This window comes from Pongo abelii, chromosome 7 (assembly GCF_028885655.2).
Source record: "Pongo abelii isolate AG06213 chromosome 7, NHGRI_mPonAbe1-v2.0_pri, whole genome shotgun sequence".
Lineage (NCBI taxonomy): Eukaryota > Metazoa > Chordata > Mammalia > Primates > Hominidae > Pongo > Pongo abelii.
The window spans coordinates 155189568-155212303 of NC_071992.2; the positions used below are offsets into that span (position 1 = coordinate 155189568).

The 22736-nt window shown below is 45.9% G+C and overlaps 1 protein-coding gene across 4 annotated transcripts in view; it reads right to left on the reverse strand.

Moving 5' to 3' along the window:
* COL22A1 (collagen type XXII alpha 1 chain) overlaps positions 1-22736 on the reverse strand; it is a 337498-nt gene that overhangs the window by 216846 nt on the left and 97916 nt on the right. For all 4 annotated transcript variants that reach the window (XM_063726825.1, XM_054518874.2, XM_054518873.2 and 1 more), the window contains 5 exons: positions 19674-19754; positions 18534-18656; positions 14521-14565; positions 6141-6203; positions 74-112 (listed from right to left, as the gene is read on the reverse strand). In XM_063726825.1, the coding sequence (XP_063582895.1) occupies positions 74-112; positions 6141-6203; positions 14521-14565; positions 18534-18656; positions 19674-19754 (351 nt within the window). The remainder of the gene's footprint in view (positions 1-73; positions 113-6140; positions 6204-14520; positions 14566-18533; positions 18657-19673; positions 19755-22736) is intronic.

Genomic DNA, 22736 nt, shown 5'->3' on the forward strand with positions numbered 1-22736 from the left:
GCACACACCTCCCCCAAACCTAAGTCCTCTGTCCCATTCCCTTGAAGGAGTGTGATAAAAGGAAGATGCTTACCTTTTCACCCTTTTCCCCTTGGCCAAAAGGTCTTATGCCCTAGAAAAATTAAAGAAGAAGGCAAAGATTCACTACAGAGCATCTCCATGGCATGACATTGCAAATGGCAACATCATCCCAAGATTTGAAAGGATTAGATATTTTCTCATCAGCTCTGCCCAGTAGCCACTAAAAGAAATGATGACTATTGTTAACTGAGTACGCATTCTCATGAGTATCATCTCACTTAATGTTTCCAATAACTCAATATTATAGTTACTATTCTTTGTTTCCATAACAGTTTCATTGAAATATAATTTGCATACCATATAATTCACCTACTTAAAATGTACAATTCAATGATTTTTAGTATAAAGTTGTGCAACAAAATCCCCACAAACAATTTTAGAATATTTTTATCACCTCAGAAACAACCCATATTTATTAGCAATGACTCCACACTTCCTCTACTCCAGCTCTAGGAAAACATCAATCTGTTTTCTGTTTCTATAGATTTGTCTATTCTGTACATTTTTTATATAAATGGAATCATATAATTTGTGGCCTTTTATAATTGGCTTATTTCACTCAGCAAAGTCTTTCCAAGGTTAATCCATGTCAGACCATGTATAAGTACTTCATTTTATTGCAAAATGATATGACATTGTATGCATATGACATACATTTTCTTCAGGTGACAGACATTTGGGTTTTCTACTTTTGGCTATTGTAAATAACGCTGCTATAAACATTTTTCTGAAAGTTTTTGTGTAAACATATCTTTGCATTTTTGAGGGGTATATTCCTAAAAGTAGAATTGAATTGCTGGGTCATATGGTAACTCTGTCTTTAACCTAAGGGCTGCAAGGCTGTTTTCCAAAGAAACTGCACCACGTTATGCAAGCAATCCATGAAGATTCCAATTTCTCCACATTCCTAGTTGTTCTACCCATTATTGAAAAGGAGGTATTGAAGTCTCTAACTATTGTTAATTGGTTTTTCATTCCTCCTTTAAATTCTGTCAGTTTTTGCTTCATGTATTCTGGGGTTTTGTTAGGTGCATATATGTTTATAATTGCTATATTTTTAAGAAATAATTTTTTATTATAAAATGTCTCCCTTTATTGATTTTTTTTTTGGTTTAAAGTCTATTTTGTCTAATATTAGTACAGTCACCCCAGTTTTCTGCTTTTTATTTTCAAGATGTTTATTTTCCATCCTTTTATTTTCAACCTATTGAAACCTATTTGTCTCTTTGAATACAAAACATACAACCTATTTGTGTCTTGTGAAACCTATTTGTCTCTTTGAATACAAAAGATACAACCTATTTGTACAACAAATTTGTTGTTGTACAAATAGGTTGTATCTTTGAATCTAAAGTATGTCTTCTATAGACAGGATATAGTTTGATCTTGTTATTATAAACTTTCTTAAAATTTCTGCTTTTTAGTTGGTTCATGTAGTATATTCACATATATTATAATTAGATTTATATATGCCATATTAGTTTTTGTTTTCTACAGGTCTCCTGTCCCACTTTTGTTCCTTTATTGCTCCTTTACTGATCTTTTTTGAATTGAGTACTTTCTAGTGTAACATTTACACTACTTTCATGATATTTTTAACTACATATTTTGGAGTTATTTTCTTAGAGGATGCTCTAGAGTTTATTATATGCATAATAACTTAATAGGGTCTACTCTAGATTTATAAAAACTTACTTCCAGTTAGACATAGAAACATACTCCTTCGTAGCTCTATCCCTTCTTCCCTCTTTTTGTGCTATTATTTTTATGCATATTACATGCGTGTTTGTTAACACCAACCATACACGGTTGTAATGTATTGTTATACATAGCTTGCCATCTCTCTGCCTTCTAGCCTCAATCATTTCTGATGACCAGTCAGTTGTTAATTTTATTGGAGTCTCCTTGTAAATAATGAGTCATTTTTTTCTCTTGCTACTTTCCTTTTTTTTTTTTGGTTTTTGGCATTTTTACTATGTTTGTAAGTGTGTATCTCTTTTGTGTTTATCTTAATTGGGGTTCACTGAGCATCTTGAATATGTAGACTACTGCTTTTCATAAAATCTGAGATGCCTTCAGCCATTATTTGTTTGAATACTTTTCTGCTCCTTTCTCTCCTCTTCTGCTTTAATTCCCAGTAGCTGCAGATTCATGCACTTTATGAACCCCTACATTTCTCCAATACTCCATCCATTTTTCATTATTTTTTCTCTCTGTTCTTCAGATTACATCATCTCTACTGATCTATCTTCAAGAATTCTGATCTTTCTTTTGAGCCCCTCTAGTTTTTTTTATTTATTATAATTTTAAACTCCAGAACTTACATTTGGTTCTTTATAATTTCTAACTCTTTATTGATATTCTGTATTTGATGAAATATGTCATTATGCCTTCTTTTGCTTACATCAGAATAATTTCCTTTAGTTCTTTGATCATAATTATAATGATTGCTTGGAAGGCTTTGTTAAATCCGATATTTGTATCCTCTCTCAGGCAGTTTCTCTTGTCTGCTGCCTTTTCGGTGTATGTGTCACATTTTTCTGTTTCTTAGCATATCTCATAATTTTTATTGAAAATTGGACATTTTAGACAATATCCAAAATATAGCAATCCTGGATGTTGACACTTCCCCTACCAAAAATTGTTTTTGTTTTTTTCATGTTTATTTACTCACTGACTTGGCTAGATTATTTTAATTAAGTCTATTCCCCTTCCCTAGTGTTCATTTCTGAGGCCAATTTTCAGAGCGCATGGCCTTGGACCTGTACACAGTCACCCCAGGATGACGATGGTTTTAACAAGGCTCGTTTTGAAAGTCTCTTTTCTTGATTTCTCGGTCAAATGGTCTGCCTCTGCTGACATTCAATCCAGCTCTTAGGTTCCATTACTTTCCAACTGATCCCTTTACTATTTTCTACAGTGCTATACATGGTATTCATTGCTCCACAGTCCGACCAAACTGAATCAGGTCCCCTTTGCATGGGTAGCTGTTGTGGGCAGTCATGGAGGTTTCTTTCTGATGCAGGAGCAGTCTTCTTAGTGGTGTTTTCCCCCTGGTTCTTTCTGGTAAACTAGCTTTGGTAAAGTTATGGTTTACTATAGAGTACCATGCTCCTCTTAATTTCCTACCACCAACATCTCCTTTGTTTCTAGAGAACGCTTACACTTATACTTCTCCACATTCTGTTTCAAAGTCAGTGCCTTTGGGGAGAACTTCAGAGTTCTTTGTTCTTAAGGATTGTATTCTGGGCTAAATATCTGCATCCCTGCTCTGGAACTGGGAGCTGGAAGCTGGGACCATGGCCCTCTCCTCTTGGAATGGTGCCCCGGCTGGGAAGGAGCAGCAGCCTCTGCTTTTCTCAGCTTGCATCCTTCACTGGGGAGCCTCCACTTTATGACTGAGCTTGGAAAGGGTTGATCAGAACCCCAACATTCTTGGCTTGTCATGCCTGAGGTTGCACCTCCACCCTATGAATGGGGGTTGGGGAGAGGAAGCGAGCCCTATCCCTTGGCTGCATCTGCCAAGAATTTAGGCTCTGGAACTCCAGATGCAGGAGGTGAAAAATGTTGGAATTTCACCAGGTATTATCTTTTTGGGGGGAGTAGATTCACAGAGTTCCTCATGTTGCCATTTCAGAAGTAGAACCACTACAGATATTATTTTTATATCTGTCTCACAAATGTGAAAAGTGAAGCTCAGAAAGTTCTAGCAACTTCTTCAGTTCATGAAGCTAGTAGGTTGTGGAACCAAAATTTGAATGTAGGCTGCCTGATGCTAGTGCTGCTTCCTCAATCACAGTGCTATTTGGCCTCAATAGAGCTGCTGATGATATCAGGCAGGCAATAATGATCATAATTATGTGATGGACCGCTTCCCAGAGTTCAGGGCTCCAGAGTACATCCATGTTTGTTCTCTGGCTGATTCTCGTGGTTTCTCTGAATTCAGAATGTCCTCCCAATCTCCCTTCCTTTGAACCCAGCTACAAGTGACAGCACGTGTCCTAGAGTGGGTCTTGTCCCAGACATGGAGGAGAGAGGAATGGACCTGGCATTTCCTACACCTACTGCCTGACAAGTGAGTTCCTAAAAAACCACATGTGTATGAGTTACCACCCTTCTCTGAGCTTCAGTTTGCTCATCTGTAAGGTGGGCATTTCACCAGGCCTCACCTCGCCAAGCTGATGTGAGAGTTAAGTGAGCCCCAAGTCTGTGAAGCATGTAATGCAGAGCCAGCAGTACAGTAAGTGCTGGTAAATGTGACCAGCTCTCCTTATTTCCATGTCTTTCTGCACACAACACGTGCTTCCTACCTACACAAAGGAGGTAGACATGCATGCGTAGGTGAAGGTGAAGCACAGCCAAGTGAGCACAAGACCCAGATTAAAACAGATGCAGGTGCAAATTCTGTCTCTGCCACATCCAGCCTCTATGACTGAGGGCAAGTCATTCAAGCCTGAGAAACCAGTGTCATTCCCATTAGAGACGTGATGAGACCATGTCAAAAGCTGTTGCATGGAGCATACGTTAGACTCCACAGGATGCACATGCCAAGAAGAGTAGATGGCATCACTGCGCATGAGGGGGTGACAATGTGGGGTGCTGAGGGAATTGCATTTGCCATGCTAATTCTTCTAGGGAAGAGGCTTGTTTCCTGGGTTTCCTCCTGAGCACTGAGAACACAGAAGGAGCTAATTATAATCACACACATCAAAAAAGACAATGGTCATTCACTGATCACCCACTATGGGCCAGGCATTTTGTAAACCAAGTAGTTGTTATACTCCTCATTTTGCTAATATGTAAATGAGGCTTTACCCCAGCAATTTGGGAGGCCGAGGCGTACCTGAGGTCAAGAGTTTGAGACCAGCCTGGCCAACATGGTGAAACTCTGTCTCTAATAAAAATACAAAAATTAGCCCGGCATGGTGGCACACACATAGTAATCCCAGCTATTCGGGAGACTGAGGCAGGAGAAGCGCTTGAACTTGGGAGGCGGAGGTTGCAGTGAGCAAAGATCATGCCACTCTACTCCAGCCTGGGCGACAAGAGCAAGACTTTATCTCAAAAAAAAAAAAGGAAAGAAAGAAACCTGCTCAAGGTCACACAGCTAATAAACGCTGCAGCCAAGGACAGTAACTGAGGCCCATTTGACACCAAACTTGTGCTGTCGATGCTACATGATTCCATGCAGAAGGGCAGAGATTAGTGCTTCCACCAGGACAGGGACTGACTGCACTCACTACTATTCTAAACCATTTACATGCATCAATTTATTTAATCTTCATAATGCTACTGAATACATTATTTTATTATCCCCATTTTACAGATGAGAAAACTAAGAATAGAAAGGTTAAGTATCTCGGTGAAGCCGGAATTCACTTCTCAGCCATTCAGCTCCTGAGGGCCACCCTGAACTGTGACTTCTTCATTCCTGCAATTCTTTCCTGACCCGTCATTAATTGTATTCACTCATCAGCTGAAAGATTCACGAATACAATTCATGCTAGGCCAGGTGCTGGAAATGCTGTGACTATAAATCACAGATCAGGACACCTGGGAGTCCTCTGATGCTGGGATGCAGGAGGTGCTGTGGGAACACAGAGCTGGGGTTTGGAGCGATGTCCTGGAGAATTCGACACAGTTGAGTAGGAATGATGAGAACTCATGAGCCAAGCAGGGATGCATGGTAAAGGGAAAACAGGGGTGGGGAGAAGGAAGCATTATTCTTGGCAGAGGAAAGAGCCTGTGTAATGGCCAGAGTCAGGAAGGGCACGACAAAATGACAAATTAGAGGGTTAGTAACTGTGAGGATTCAAAGCACAGAATTCTGGTTACGGGGTGGCAAGAGACAATGCTAGAGAGTCCGCCAAGGCCATATCCAGCAGGCCTCCATGCCCATGGAGAGGAGCTAGGGCTTCACCCTGAGGGTGGTGTGGGAGTAGTACCTGGCCCCTGCCAGGTATTCAGCCCACACTTGCTGATTTGCATGATCGGAGGGCCCTGGGTCCCCCATACCGGCTCTGAGGTTCAGCCATGTAGAGGAGCAGCCATCTACTCACCACATCACCTTTCTCTCCCTTAGGTCCAGGAGCGCCAACCAGCCCAGTGGCTCCTGTGTCTCCCTGAGGGGTTGAGACCAGAGACAAGCATCAGATTAGGTTCCCTGACAGGGATCTTGCACACACAGGACCCTTATGGCCAACCTTGCTCCAATTCCCTAGAAGCAGCTTATTTCGTCTTTGCCATTTCTGCAATGAGGCCACATGTCCCACCCCTGGAGAGGAGGAAGCATCTAAGTCATCTCCCAACATCACAATTCCAGGAACCAGGGACTTCTTGAGGAAAGCAAGTGCATGAAAGCATTGTACATTCATCCTTGGGAGTGGCCTGCCACTGATCCCACCACCAGGGCCTCGGAAGGGGAAGTGGAAGCTCCAGGTTTGAACAGCAGCTCTGTCACTTCACATGAGCACATCATTACTGTCTTTGGGCCTCAGGCTTCTCTTCCATAAACAGGCACATCATCACGCAGGCACACAAGATTAAGAGCATAAACGTGCTTTGAAAACTTCCAAGTGTCAACCAGAGTCCCCTGGGCATTCAATTTGTGTAACAAGTCCATCCCTGTGTACCTGGGGCCCTCATAACTGTCCAGGAGGAGAAAGAGAGCAGGTAGAGGAAAAAACTGTCTGCAAGGAAGGAAAAACTCATCACAAGCCAAGTGTTGAACTGGAACCTAAATCTCCTGCCATCTCATGAGCCAATCCAAGATAGGCATAGGCACAGGAAACAGAGCCTTCAATTCTATTCTTTTGTCTTTTTTCTTGGTCCGGAACTTTATCTCTCTTGTTCCCATCTCATCTTTTATATTCTAAGAACACATGGCTACTTTGCTTATGCTGTTCCCTTTGGCTATGATGCCCTTCCCTGCCTCCTTTGTCCTGGGTCTACTGGACCCAGCTGGTCAGGGCTGTCAGCAGAAAGGTGTCCTGAGGTCCTACCAGGTAGCAATGGGGCCTCTCCTCTCAGCTCCTCAGCTCCTGGGCCCCTCTATCCTGACTCTCTTCATACTATCCCACTCCTCTCTTTCCTGCCTCCCTTCCCCCTGGCCTGTGAGTCCTGGGGACCAGGCTCTTTGTCAGTCACTTTTATATTCCCACATCACGACTGGCCCTTGCACCCAGCGGACTCAGCCTATGCATGTGGACAGAGCCCGAGCTCTGTGTAGGGACACGGAGCCACCAGGAACCCCAGCCTTTGACTTAGGGTCCTAACCATGGTTTGGGACAATGTGATGGATGACAGTATAGGACCACGATTGCAAGTGAGCTCTGCGGGAGCCGGGCACGTCTCTAGGTGGCTGTATCAGTTCCCCTTTTCAGTGCTCCCCTCCTCCCACCGTTTCTGCTCTCCTTGTGGGGCCCAGGGCCTGCTCTGCTCAAGCACAGCAGAGGCAGCCATTACTAAACAGCCCTTGCTTCACACAAACGTCTTCTACTGAGAGGCCTATGAAACCCTAGGTAGCTTTGCTCTTCTCTCCTGTCACAGCCAATAATCTGAGGTGACTTCTCAGAGGAGCTCAGTGATGCAGAAACCCCTGCCATCCTCCTCAGAGCGACCAGCTGGCACATGGGCCACTCTGAGCTGCTCTCCATCAGCTCAAAGAGAGGACTCACCAGGGAAGAGGAGCTGAGGGGACAGCGGCTGTGTATGAGAGTGTGATGGGGTGTGTGTGTGATGAGGGGTGTGTGTGAGATGAGGGGTATGAGTGTGATGAGGGGTGTGTGATGAGGTGCGTGTATGTGATGGTGTGTGTGTGTGTGTGATGGTGTGTGTGTGTGTGTGATGGTGTGTGTGTGTGATGGGATGTGTGTGATGTGGGATGTGTGTGTGCATGTGTATGTGATGGTGTGTGTGTATGTGTGACGTGTGGTGGGTGTGTGTGGTGGGTGTATGATGGGGTGTATGATGGCGTGTGTGTGATGGTGTGTGTGTGTGATGGTGTAGGTAATGGTATGTGGTGGTGTGTGTGTGATGGTGTAGGTAATGGTGTGTGGTGGTGTGTGTGATGGTGTAGGTAATGGTATGTGGTGGTGTGTGTGTGATGGTGTAGGTAATGGTATGTGGTGGTGTGTGTGTGATGGTGTAGGTAATGGTGTGTGGTGGTTGTATGTGTGATAGTGTGTGTGTGATGGTGTATGTAATGGTGTGTGATAGTGTGTGTGTGATAGTGTAGGTAATGGTGTGTGGTGTGTGTGTGATGGTATGTGTCTGTATGTGTGATGGGTGATGGGGTGTGTGTGCATATGGATATGTGCATGACGGTGTGTGTGGTGTATATGTGTGATCCGGTGGGTGATGGGGGGTGTGTGTGTGTGTGTGAGATGGGGTGTGATGGTGTGTGATGATGTGAGCATGTGTGTGTGTGATGGTGTGTGTGTGGTGGTGTGGGATGGTCTGTGGTGTGTGTGTGATGGTGTGGGTGTGTGATGGTGTGGGTGTGTGATGGTTCGTGTGGGTGTGTGATGGGCATGTGATGGTATGTGTGATAGTGTGTAAAGGTTGTGTGTGGTGGTGTGGGATGGTGTGTGGTGTGTATGTGATGGTGTGTGTGTAATGATATGGGATGGCATATGATGGTGTGTGTGTGATGATGTGTGTGTATATGTGTGATGGTGTGTGTGTATATGTGTGACGGTGTGTGTGTGTGATGGTATGTGTGATGATGTGTTATGGTGTGTGTCTATGTGTGATGGTATGTGTGTGTGATGGTGTGGGATGGTATGTGATGGTGTGTGTGTATATGTGATGGTGTGTGTGTGTGTGTGTGATGGTATGTGATAGTGTAGGTGATGGTGCGTGATGGTGTGTGTGTGATGGTATGTGCATTTTTGATGGTGCGTGTGTATGTGTGATGGTGTGTGTGTGAGATGCTGTGTTTGATAGTGTGTGTGTGAGATTGTGTATGATGGTGTATTATGGTGTATGGGTGATGGTGTGTGACTGTGTGATGGTATATTATGGTGTGTATGTGTAACAGTGTGTGTGATTGTGTGATGGTGTGTGTGATGGTGTAGGTAATGGTGTGTGGTAGTGTGTGTGATGGTGTAGGTAATGGTGTGTGGTGGTATATGTTTGATAGTGTGTGTGTGATGGTGTGTGTAATGATGTGTGAGTGTGATGGTGTAGGTAATGGTGTGTGGTGGTGTGTGTGTGTGATGGTGTAGGTAACGGTTGGTGGTGTGTGATGGGGTGTGTGATGGTGTGTGTGACGGGGTGTGTGTGATGGTATGTGTCTGTATGTGTGATGGGGTGTGTGTGTGATGGTGTAGGTAACGGTTGGTGGTGTGTGTGTGATGGGGTGTGTGATGGTGTGTGTGATGGTGTGTGATGGTGTGTGTGTGATGGTATGTGTGTGATGGTATGTGTGATGGTGTGTGTAATGATGTGTGAGTGTGATAATGTAGGTAATGGTGTGTGGTAGTGTGTGTGTGTGTGATGGTGTAGGTAACGGTTGGTGGTGTGTGTGTGATGGGGTGTGTGATGGTGTGTGCGAGATGGTGTGTTTGATGGTGTATTATGGTGTGTGCGTGTGTGTGATGGTATGTGTCTGTATGTGTGATGGGGTGTGTGATGGTGTGTGTGATGGGGTGTGTGTGATGGTGTGTGATGGTGTGCGTGTGATGGGGTGTGTGATGGGGTGCGTGTGATGGTGTGTGATGTGTGTGTGTGATGGGGTGTGTGTGATGGTGTAGGTAACGGTGGTGTGTGTGTGATGGTGTGTGATGGTGTGTGTGTGATGGTGTGTGATGGTGTGTGTGTGATGCTATGTGTCTGTATGTGTGATGGGGTGTGTGTGTGTATGTGATGGTATGTGTGTATATATGTGTGATGTGTGCGAGATGGTGTGTTTGATGGTGTATTATGGTGTGTGTGTGTGTGTGTGATGGTATGTGTCTGTATGTGTGATGGGGTGTGTGATGGTGTAGGTAATGGTGTGTGGTGGTGTGTGTGTGTGTGATGGTGTAGGTAACGGTTGGTGGTGTGTGTGTGATGGGGTGTGTGATGGTGTGTGTGATGGGGTGTGTGTGATGGTGTGTGATGGTGTGTGTGTGATGGTATGTGTCTGTATGTGTGATGGGGGTGTGTGTGTGTATGTGATGGTATGTGTGTATATATGTGTGATGGTGTGTGTGAGATGGTGTGTTTGATGGTGTATTATGGTGTATGTGTGTGTGTGTGATGGTGTAGGTAACGGTTGGTGGTGTGCGTGTGATGGGGTGTGTGATGGTGTGTGATGGTGTGTGTGTGATGGTGTGTGTAATGGTGTGTGATGGTATGTGTCTGTATGTGTGATGGTGTGTGTGTGTGTGTATGTGATGGTATGTGTGTATATATGTGATGGTGTGTGCAAGATGGTGTGTTTGATGGTGTATTATGGGGTGTGTGTGTGTGTGTGTGTGTGATGGGGTGTGTGTGATGGTATGTGTCTGTATGTGTGATGGGGGTGTGTGTGTGTGTATATGATGGTATGTGTGTATATATGTGTGATGGTGTGTGCGAGATGGTGTGTTTGATGGTGTATTATGGTGTGTGTGATGGTGTGTGTGATGGTGTGTGATGGTATGTGTCTGTATGTGTGATGGGGTGTGTGTGTGTGAATGTGATGGTATGTGTGTATATATGTGTGATGGTGTGTGCGAGATGGTGTGTTTGATGGTGTATTATGGTGTATGTGTGTGTGTGTGATGGTGTAGGTAACGGTTGGTGGTGTGCGTGTGATGGGGTGTGTGATGGTGTGTGATGGTGTGTGTGTGATGGTGTGTGTGATGGTGTGTGATGGTATGTGTCTGTATGTGTGATGGGGGTGTGTGTGTGTGTGTATGTGATGGTATGTGTGTATATATGTGTGATGGTGTGTGCGAGATGGTGTGTTTGATGGTGTATTATGGTGTGTGTGTGTGTGTGATGGTGTGTGTGTGATGGTATGTGTCTATGTGTGATGGGGGGGTGTGTGTGTATGTGATGGTATGTGTGTATATATGTGTGATGGTGTGTGCGAGATGGTGTGTTTGATGGTGTATTATGGTGTGTGTGATGGTGTGTGATGGTATGTGTCTGTATGTGTGATGGGGTGTGTGTGTGTGTATGTGATGGTATGTGTGTATATATGTGTGATGGTGTGTGCGAGATGGTGTGTTTGATGGTGGATTATGGTGTGTGTGATGGTGTGTGTAATGATGTGTGTGTGTGATGGTGTAGGTAATGGTGTGTGGTGGTATATGTTTGATAGTGTGTGTGTGATGGTGTGTGTAATGATGTGTGAGTGTGATGGTGTAGGGTAATGGTGTGTGGTGGTGTGTGTGTGTGATGGTGTAGGTAACGGTTGGTGGTGTGTGTGTGATGGTGTGTGATGATGTGTGTGATGGGGTGTGTGATGGTGTGTGATGGTATGTGTCTGTATGTGTGATGGGGGGTGTGTGTGTGTATGTGATGGTATGTGTGTATATATGTGTGATGGTGTGTGCGAGATGGTGTGTTTGATGGTGGATTATGGTGTGTGTGTGTGTGATGGTATGTGTCTGTATGTGTGATGGGGTGTGTGATGGTGTGTGATGGGGTGTGTGTGATGGGGTGTGATGGGGTGTGTGTGATGGTATGTGTCTGTATGTGTGATGGGGTGTGTGTGTGTGTGTATGTGATGGTATGTTTGTATATATGTGTGATGGTGTGTGCGAGATGGTGTGTTTGATGGTGTATTATGGTGTGTGTGTGTGTGTGATGGTGTAGGTAACGATTGGTGGTGTGCGTGTGATGGGGTGTGTGATGTGTGTGATGGGGTGTGTGTGATGGTGTGTGTGATGGTGTGTGATGGTATGTGTCTGTATGTGTGATGGGATGTGTGTGTGTGTATGTGATGGTATGTGTGTATATATGTGTGATGGTGTGTACGAGATGGTGTTTTTGATGGTGTATTATGGTGTGTGTGTGTGTGTGTGTGATGGTGTAGGTAACGGTTGGTGGTGTGCGTGTGATGGGGTGTGTGATGGTGTGTGTGATGGGGTGTGTGTGATGGTGTGTGATGGTATGTGTCTGTATGTGTGATGGGGTGTGTGTGTGTGTATGTGATGGTATGTGTGTATATATGTGTGATGGTGTGTGCGAGATGGTGTGTTTGATGGTGGATTATGGTGTATGTGTGTGTGTGTGATGGTGTAGGTAATGGTTGGTGGTGTGTGTGTGATGGGGTGTGTGATGGTGTGCGTGTGATGGTGTGTGATGGGGTTTGTGTGATGGTATGTGTCTGTATGTGTGATGGGGTGTGTGTGTGTGTATGTGATGGTATGTGTGTATATATGTGTGATGGTGTGTGCGAGATGGTGTGTTTGATGGTGTATTATGGTGTGTGTGATGGTGTGTGATGGTATGTGTCTGTATGTGTGATTGGTGTGTGTGTGTGTGTGTGTGTGATGGTATGTGTGTATATATGTGTGATGGTGTGTGCGAGATGGTGTGTTTGATGGTGGATTATGGTGTGTGTGATGGTGTGTGTGATGGTGTGTGATGGTATGTGTCTGTATGTGTGATGGGGTGTGTGTGTGTGTATGTGATGGTATGTGTGTATATATGTGTGATGGTGTGTGCGAGATGGTGTGTTTGATGGTGGATTATGGTGTGTGTGTGTGTGTGATGGTGTGTGTGTGATGGTGTGTGTGATGGTGTGTGTGTGATGTGGTGTGTGTGATGGTGTGTGATGGTATGTGTCTGTATGTGTGATGGGGTGTGTGTGTGTATGTGATGGTATGTGTGTATATATGTGTGATGGTGTGTGCGAGATGGTGTGTTTGATGGTGGATTATGGTGTGTGTGTGTGATGGTGTGTGTGTGTGATGGTGTGTGTGTGATGGTATGTGTCTGTATGTGTGATGGGGTGTGTGTGTGTGTGTGTGTGATGGTATGTGTGTATATATGTGTGATGGTGTGTGCGAGATGGTGTGTTTGACGGTGGATTATGGTGTGTGTGTGTGTGTGTGTCCCCGGAGTGTCACATCCTAGCAGAGTGGGGGCAAAGCAGAGAAGGGTGTGAGATGAGGGACGGAGGCCAAGGAAGTATCTACAGTCAGGGGGGAGAGAAAAGAGAGAGAAAAAGCAGAGGAGAGGAGAAACAGACAAGGCAAGAGAGGAAGCAAGGAGGGAAGGGAAGAATGCCCAACAAAGGTAGACAGGAAGAAAGCATCACTCAGGCGAGTCATTTCACCATTTCGGCTTTTGATTTCTCATCTGGAGAATGGACCGATGCTGCCTCTCATGCAGGGTTGATTTAGGGTTTGATATCACTCATTCAACAAGAAGAGACCACCTGCAATGTGCAGAGCCCTGAGCTCACAGCAGCGGGCACTGGAATGGCAATCCTTACCCCACAGTGCCTGCTGTCTGAGGCATAGGTAGGCTCCCAGCTCAAGCCTGACACACAGCAGGTGCACAGTCATTGTCACTGCAATTCAGTGGAAGAGGATGGAAGATGGGAAAGAAGCGGGCAAAAAGAAAGAGATTCCATGTACTCCCTGGTCTGCCTGTACCACGAGACTAAGGCATGGGAGGGTCGGTTCCAGTCTAAACCATCCTCTAACCCTAGCATTGACCTCAGGGCCTGGCCCTTAGCAGGTTTCACTAATGATGCACTGAATACATTAATTCAAACTAAGAAATGCAGGAGGAGAAATAGTGGGGGAGAACAGAGTGGAAGGAAAGAGAGAGATGAAAAGAGATACAGAGAGTGAGAGATAGAGACAGAGAGAGACAGTGATACATAGAGGCAGAGGCTAGGGAGAGAAGGGAAAGAAAAGGAGGGGAGGGAGAGGCCCAGCTGCCTCCAGTGATTTTCACCCACACACTCAGTTCCTCTTTCAAACACGGGATGATGGTGAACTCTCCACTGTGCCTTGATAAATAGTATAACCCTGGGAAGTGATAGAGAGGAAGGAGACCACTCCGTGACTGAGGACAGAGGGGCCCTACCTGGCTTGGTGCAATTAGTGAATTTGGAAATCGTGTGTTTAAAGCGTCATGCAATTTAATGAATCTTAAAAGCCCAACCCCTAAAAGTTTCTGGAATACAGCAGCTTCAACCAATTGCTGCAAAGTTAATTGACCATGGAGAGTTGAGCATGCTGGAGCAAATGAGACCTGAGACAGGGCTCTGGGAATCTAACCCTTTCTTGCTCGTATTTGCAGACTGAGAACTGGAGGTTCTGGGCAGTTAAGAGGCTCCCAGGTTTCAGACTTCATGACATTTGCTCTTATCCATCTAATTTAACAAGCTCTGAGGCAAAATACTAGCAAGACAGCATCCCCACACACCATCTTTTGTCTTACATAGAGAGCAAAGGAGAGGACTAGTGAGGTTCTAAACTACACCTCTGCCATGCCTGTACTGACCTTTGGACCAGGGAGCCCCATGGGGCCAGCAACTCCCATTTCACCCTAAAAGAAGAAAGACAACAAAAAAGTAAGTTTCTATTTTAATTTTCCCCTTCTCTCAACACTGGATGGTAATCCACCCTCACATGCTTAGAAGTCAATGGTTTAGTAAGCCCAGCGCCGACCAATGAGTTGGGCAAGGAAATTGGTTGACTGTGCTGAAAGTCTCTGCTCTTGAGCTGCAAACCTATACGGGAAGCTTTGACACAGACTTCAGATGCAGCTACCGGTGGACACAAGATAGAAACAAGCAAACTGAGGCACAGAGAGACAAATACCACGTTTCTGCTTACTTGTGTAAGTAAAAGCATGGAACACCGAGAAGCAGAAGGCAGAGTGGTGGCTACCAGGGGCTATGGAGCGGGAGGAATACACACATGTTGTCAAAGACTACATGTCTCAGAGAGGAGGAAAATAAATGGTAAGTATTGAGATGATGGATATGACAATTAGCTAATTTCAATCATTCCACATTGTATACATGTATTATGACATCACTTTGTACCCCATAAATATATGCAATTATATAGTTTGTCAATACCCAAACTAAATACGTAAATAAATTAAAAAACCCAAAGTGGTATTTGCTAGCTATTTTTACTTGAATATATCATCACTTCAATTAGAAAGAAAATTATGTTGACTGCTAGTGGTTCATGTAGTTATTGTTCACTAAAATACAAAAGAAGACATATATGTAAGCTATTTCTAAACGTAAACTTTGTTTCAATTTAACAATGTGTAAAGATCAGGTTACTGGATTTACAAATGTAATCTGTACGTGTTGGATACATGTAAATGTCGCCAAGCTGAAAACAAATGCAACACGATTAATATAATTTTATAGATGTAAATATCACCACATTAAAAAAAGGCAGCAGTACATCCATTTATGTGTGCACTTAGTGCTAACAGCAATCTACACTCTGCTTACAGTTGCACACTTGGCCAACTCAGGAACATACATTTTTAAATGCATTCACAGATGTCATTTGCTCAGGCAAATGAAGATAAATAATTTTTTGTGTGTCTGTCCTCACCTAGTGCCCACAAGAGTGCCTGGTACACAGTTCACTCTCCCTATGATGTTTGCTCATAGAGATGCAACACCAGGCATCATGTTGACCTAGCTGAATAATGAAAATGTTTTGCAAACTCAATTGAAGTTTTAAACCACTGGAAACAATGTCTGTCTGTGGCCAGAGCTCTGCCTCCTGGGAGAAAACATTCAGACTTCCTAGGCCCCTGTGTTGTATTTTTTTTTTATTGAAACGAAGATGAAAGAGACAGAAATGACACCTGCTTAATGAGGTCATTGGGAAGTTCTTCCACTCCACAGGGCTATTTTGTGGGGAGGGAAGCAGCAGGCTCCCTTCTCCCCCCCCGTGCTTGGGAAGTTCTCTAGCAGGCCTGCTGTGAGATCCTTGGGGCTCAGCCAGGCCTCAGAGCTCCCGGTTCCCTAACCAGAGTATAGACTACAGAATTTATAGACTACAGAATTTTTGAGGGCCAAATTCTATTTGTCGTAAAACCTCAGTGTACAGCATAGCACACAGCACACGCTTCATGTCTATGGTTAGACATTAGAAGAAGGAATGAAGGAGTGATTAAGTCATTATTGAGTCATGCCACCCTAGGCGTGGGGCTGAAAATATGTAAGTGGAGCAGCCAGACCTTGTCCTGCCTAAAGGAAGAGAGGGTGTATTTATTTTTCTTTCTCTTTTCTTTTTTTTTTTTTTGAGAGAGACTTACTCTATTGCCCAGGCTGGAGTGCAATGGCGTGATCTCGGCTCACTGCCACCTCCGCCTTCCGGGTTCAAGAGATTCTCCTACCTCAGCCTCCTGAGTAGCTGGGATTACAGGCACACACCACCACGCCTGGCTAATTTTTGTATTTTAGTAGAGACGGGGTTTCACCATGTTGGCCAGGCTGGTCTTGAACTCCTGACCTCGTGATCTGCCTGCCTCGGCCTCCCAAAGTGAGAGGGTGTATTTCTTTATCCCTCCCTCTCATCTATCCATCCACCTATCTGTCCATCCATGTCTTCATACCCTGATTGACTTATATATCAACTCAGCTCTTATTTATTGGCTTTCTCTGTGCCAGGCTATATATTAGTAGCTGAAAATACAGACAAGGAAAGATCCAATCTCTGCTATCCAGAGCTTATGATTTTATGGAAGTAACAATAAGGAGACATTTTCAATCTAATGTGATAATTGTTATAATAAATAGAAGTAAAGGGAGAAAAAGGAATATGCTGTCATGGAAATAGCAGGTGCTAAATGAATAACTATTGAATGGATGGATGGAGAATAAGGAAAGGAGGAGGAAAGAGAGGGAGGGAAGGAGGAAGGAAGGAGAGGACACGAAAGAGGGAAGAGGGAAATGACACAGATTATAATGTGTGCAGAAAAGAATTCCTTGGGATGTCTTGAAAGAAGAGCAGGCATTGGGTCTGGCATCGCTCCTGGCACAGTCCATCTGTGTGCACACTGGCTTGTGACCAAAACCTCACCATGCCATCACTCATCCTGCTCATTGCTTTAAACAAGGATTCCAACGGATTTGGGTTTCAACAGCTGCTTCTGTTATTTCATTGACATGTAAAAACCAGATCCACAGCCTGACTGCGGTGGACCTTAGCCTGCCGGGGGTGGGTGGAGGAGCTGCTGCCTGGCACTGTGTGCACCAGCCCTGGCTCCTGCCTCCGCCCCCTCTCATCCCTTACACAGGCCCCAGGCTGAAGGGCTCTTAAGGTCACCCACTAACCAGAAATAGCCTCAGCTCACAGCAGGCTTCCAGCTTGGGCCTCCAGCAAGCGAGGCCAGAGTTTGATGTCCGAATTAACTGAGAACTCCCCGAGGGCTCCCTGTACCTCAGGGTCTGGTTTTCTGGGTAGCACAAAAAGAAGGAAGGCAGAGTGTGAAGGAGAATGGAGGAGAGGAGAGAGGGGAAGGAAGCCAGTCTGTCTACCAGGATAGGCTTCTGAAAAGAAGACTGCTGCTGCAATACCCAGAGCAGGCCCACTCCAGTTAACTCCCACCATCATCTCATCTTTTTGTCTATGCATCCATTGTCCCCAGCAGAGTCACCAAGCACCTCCCACATGCAGGGACTGAGCTGAGAGGAACAGATAGAGAGGGACAATACAGCCTGGTACAGGAGATGAAGGGCCCTGGGACCATTGGCTCAGCAGAACTTCGCAGGCGCTTTCCCCAGCACAGTTCTACTTGGTGTCTGCCTTTTGTGAATCTTTCTGTTCCTTCTACTCAAATGCAGAAGAACTTTTTTTCCCCTTATCAAGGGTCACTGTCTATAGAAAAAGAAAACAAATCACAGCCCTGGGCACACAGTGAGATATTTATTCTAGTCTCAGTCCATTCTAGGATGGTCGTGGTGGTGTTCACAGAAATGCACCACTTTTTAAAAATAGAAACACATAGATAAAACTCTACATATATATAATATGTACACACACACACATATATATACATATACATACACACACATATATATACACACACATACACACATATATATACGTGTATATATATATGAATGATAGTGAATGGCTAATCAAAGAAAACATTGAGAAGAAAGGAATGAGGGTGTGTTCTTGCAAAGCACATAGAAATCCTCACTCACTCTCTTCTTCTGAGTCTTGTTCTCAAACAGCATCTCATTTGACTCAGTCACCCCTGAGTGGCGATCACAAAGGAGTAACCTGGGAAGCCTGGGGAACGCACATTCTGCTTCTAGAAAGCGTTCATCAGGGCCTGGTGTGCGGATCTCCCCTTCCAGTGTGCACAAGAAGCAAGAGGTCCAAGGCACAACGCAGGGTGCTGTGAGCTGATAGCCATGGGCCTCCAGGTGCCCCCCCTGCCCTGAAACGCCACATGCATGATGGGAAACTCCCACTGCACCACCCAGGGTTCTGCTGGGGCTGAGGGTGGACTGCAGACAATACCTTCTCTCCGGCTGGGCAGGAGCAGTTGATGGTCTTCAAAAACCCAATCTGTTCACTGCCTGGGGTGGGAGGCCGCTGGGGTGGGGGTGGAGGTGGAGGCTCTGTCACCACGGTCACCTGGCACTGGAAGGAAAACCCAGGAGGTCAGAACCTGGCTCTTCACTCAGCAGGCACTCCCTGGCAGAAGCACAGTGTCGGGTGCTTCCTCGGAACCAGGCAGGCAAAGGTTGAGAAAACGCTGAGGATGTCTCTCCTGAGGCCTTGGGGCAGAAAGCCTGGCCAGCCCAGGTTCAGCCATTTCACTGGCTGGCTCAGCAATCTGGGTGAACCGCCCACAGTCTCGCACCTCGCAAGTGCTCAACAGTTCCTGCTGTCCTTATTCTCACCTCCTCCTTTTCCTTCTTCATCCCATTCTCTTCTTCCCTCACCTTCTGACTCCACAACCAGGTCCATCTGGCTCCACATTCCCAGCACCTGCTGTCTATCTGCATGCCACAGGAGCCCTGAGCCGGGTGCGCTGGCTGAGTTGGAACTGGGTCCTGGGGATGAGGCTAACCAGGCATTGCGTGAATCTCACCCTGCAGCCCGGGAAGCAGGCTCCATTATTATTTGCGTCTTTCAAGCAAGCCTTGTGACCCGGACTTGGCAAAGAGGGTTGGAAAGAGAGAGGCCTAAAACGGGGCAGAGACTGAGGTCCAAGAATAGAGCACAGCCCGCACAGAGGGGTTGAAGGGGCAAACCCTGGTCTCTTAGGCCATCCATGTCCTGACTTCCCTGTCTTGCTGACCAGCCCAGGGCACTGCGGCCTCTCCCTCCTCTGGGCGCTGGTGGCACGGACAGTCATCCCCTCCTTAGAAACACCCTCCCAGCCCCTGCCTCCTACATCCCCTAGAGCAAGGCTTCATCACTCAGTTAGCAGCACTGGGGTTACACTGACTAAGGCACAGACCATAGTAGCCCTGGAGGAACCTGCATGGCTTGGCTCCCCCAACCCATACCCTGAACTCCCTCTCAGGCCATATTCTGACGGTGGATGTCCCCCTGACCCCCGACCACCCATCCCTAAGCTCTGGACTCCCCTTCCCTCTGGAGGCCACACGCCCATTTCCTCCCATCCTCTCTGTGCTAGAGTCTGCTCACCGGACCCGAGGGGATATCACAACAAGTCTCCAGTTCTGCATGTCTTGAGTCACAATAGATCACAATCCGCTGTAGGTCAAACTGGAAAGGAAAGTAAGGAGAGAGGATAAGTTTTAGGGACTTTGGAACCCAGAAACCTCCATGGTTTCAGACGGGCCCCGTCCTGGTATCTGGTTCCACTTCCTCTTTGGGGTCTTCCTGAGTCCACCCCTGGGACACTCCTATCCTGGGCTCCACTCTGGATTTTCACAAGGAGCTAAGCATCATCTGCTCACACCCCTGATCTGGCTTGGCTGTGTCCCCACCCAAATATCATCTTGAATTGTAGCTCCAATAATTCCCACATGTTTCGGGAGGGACCCGGTGGGAGATAATTGAATCATGGAGAGGGTTTCCCCCATACTGTTCTCATGGTAGTGAATAAGTGTCAAGAGATCTGATGGTTTTATAAGGGGTTTCCCCTTTTGCTTGACTCTCATTCTCTCTTAACTGCCACCAAGTAAGATGTCTCTTGTTCTTCTGCTGTGACTGTGAGGCCTCCCCAGCCATATGGAACCATGAGTCAATTAAATCTCTTTCCTTTATAAATTACACAGTCTTGTGTATGTCTTTATTAGCAGTGTGAGAATAGACTAATACAACCCCTTCCTTCTATAAGGGAGAGCCCCCGTGCAAGGAGCTTCAGGACACATGTTATAGTCCAGCGTTTCATTCTACGCTGAAGGGGCTTCAGGACACATGTTAAAGTCCAGCGTTTCAGTCTACGCTGAAGGGGCTTCAGGACACATGTTAAAGTCCAGCATTTCATTCTACACTGAAGGTGCTAAGGCCTCTGCCCTCCGCTCTGCACACAGGGGCACACCATCATCCTCTCTCCATGTCACCAGCACTGCATTTAACAAGATCCTTAATGATGCTATTGCAAAGGCCTCCAAGTTCCACATATCCCTATTTTCAACCTCTCCAGTCATTTCCACAGTTGTTTCAGTGAACTTTTAAAATAAAAACTTACTTGTATTACCACATTTAATATGACAGCCCCTTAAAGACGTAACACATAAAAAACCTAAAATTTAAAGGGACTGTGGTGCTAAAACATCCACATGCATGAACACATTCACACACACAGAGTCTACAGACAAAACCCAGGCCCTTTCAATGGGATACCCCACCTCCAAGGGCCTGGCTCTGCCTGGCTCCCCAGGTGTCCCACTCTTCACTCTGCACTTGCACCCTGCAGCATCTAACCACACGGCAAACCACACCTGCACATTCACGCCTTGGCACGTGGTGCCTCTTCTAGGAAAGCCTTTGAGCAATGAGCAATCTCCCAGTCACCACCCAGAGCCATACCCAGGCATCCCCTTTTGCGGCTGTTTTTCAAATACATCCACAGATTGAGAATTTAATTCCCCTCCCCTGATGTGAAGTGATGGCATGTCACTTCTGAGATCAGGTCATAAGAAGACTGGCTGCTGTCTTGAGTGTGTTCTCTTTCTGTCTGTCTGTCCCTCTCTCTCTCATCACTCATCATGAGGCACAGAAGCTAGCATGTTGTGAGCTACTCAGTGGACAGGCACAGGTGGAAAGGAATTAGGGTGGCTGCAAACATTAACTAGCAAGGAACTGAGGTCCTCCATTCCACAGCTCACAAGAAGCTTCCAACAGCCCCTAGTGAGCTTGAAGGTGGCTTTTCAGGCTTATTTGAGCTTCGAGATGACTGTAGCATTGTCCAGCAGCTTGAGGATAGCCCAGTGAAGGACCCTGAGTGAGCCACTCAGCTAAGCCACTCTCAGATTCCTCATCCATGGAATCTATGAGGCAGTACATATTTGTTGTTTTAATCTGCTTTTGCTGGGGGAGATGGGATAACTTGTTACACAACCACAGGTGTAACTGATACACCCCCTCTACAGCCAAGAATTCATCAGGCCCTCTTCTCTGCCATATGTGCAACTTGCATGATATGGTTTGGCTGTGTCCCCACCCAAATCTTACCTTGAATTGTAGTAATCCCCATGTGTCAAGGGTGGGGCCCAGTGGAGATAATTGAATCTCCATACTGTTCTCGTGATAGTGAATAAGCGTCACCAGATCTGATGGCTCTATAAATGGGAGCTCCCTTGCACATGCTTTCTCTTGCCTGCTGCCATGTAAGACGTGACTTTGCTCCTCATTCACCTTCCACCATGATTGTGAAGCCTCCTCAGCCATTTGGAACTGAGTCAATTAATCCTCTTGCCTTTATAAATTACCCAGTCTTGGATATGTCTTTATTAGCAGCATAAGAACAGACTAATACATTGCACAGACAGCTAACATCAGATACAGCAGACTGTAGGATAATTAGACGTCTGTATGTCCATCTTCCTTCCAGGCTCCAGGACTGAGAGCAAGGACCGAATCCCAGGCAGTGCTGCCTTCTCAAGCATGAAAGCCGAGCTCTTGCTAACATATCAGAGCTGTCGACAATCTCTCGCTCTCCCCAGGCCCTGCAGGACATGGTTCAAGCTCACCCCTAGTCTGCCATGCTCATTGCTCCCTTTCCTTCAGCCACATTGGTTTCCTCCTGCCACTCCTCCTGCTCCTGTGCTGGCTCCTCAGCCGCCTGTCCACACACAGGCCCTCCCTGTCACTCTAGCACAACATTCTGAATGTGGTCCTAACAGCACTTCTCACAATGAATGATTCTGTCTGTTTCTTAGCTCAGTTTTTTAAACATCCCTAATAGAACACAGACCACAAGGGCAAGGTCTCCTGTCTCCTGTCCTTCTCTGGAGCAGTCCCTGACTCATAAAAGTGCCATAGAATCGATGGCTGGGTGGACGAGTGGATGAATGGATGGGCATTTATCAAATGGAGCTTGAGCCCAGTCAGTGGAGTGGGGAACGCTTATTGCATTGAACACTGATGCAAAGTGCCCTGGACTTAACACTCTCCTGCTCCCTTCTCAGGCCCATGTTGGACTCTGGAGTCCCTCTGCACACTGAAGTGCCCCTTGAAGTATAGCCCCTCACTCCACTGACTTTGTTCAGCAGAAACAGTAACAATACCATTCATCTG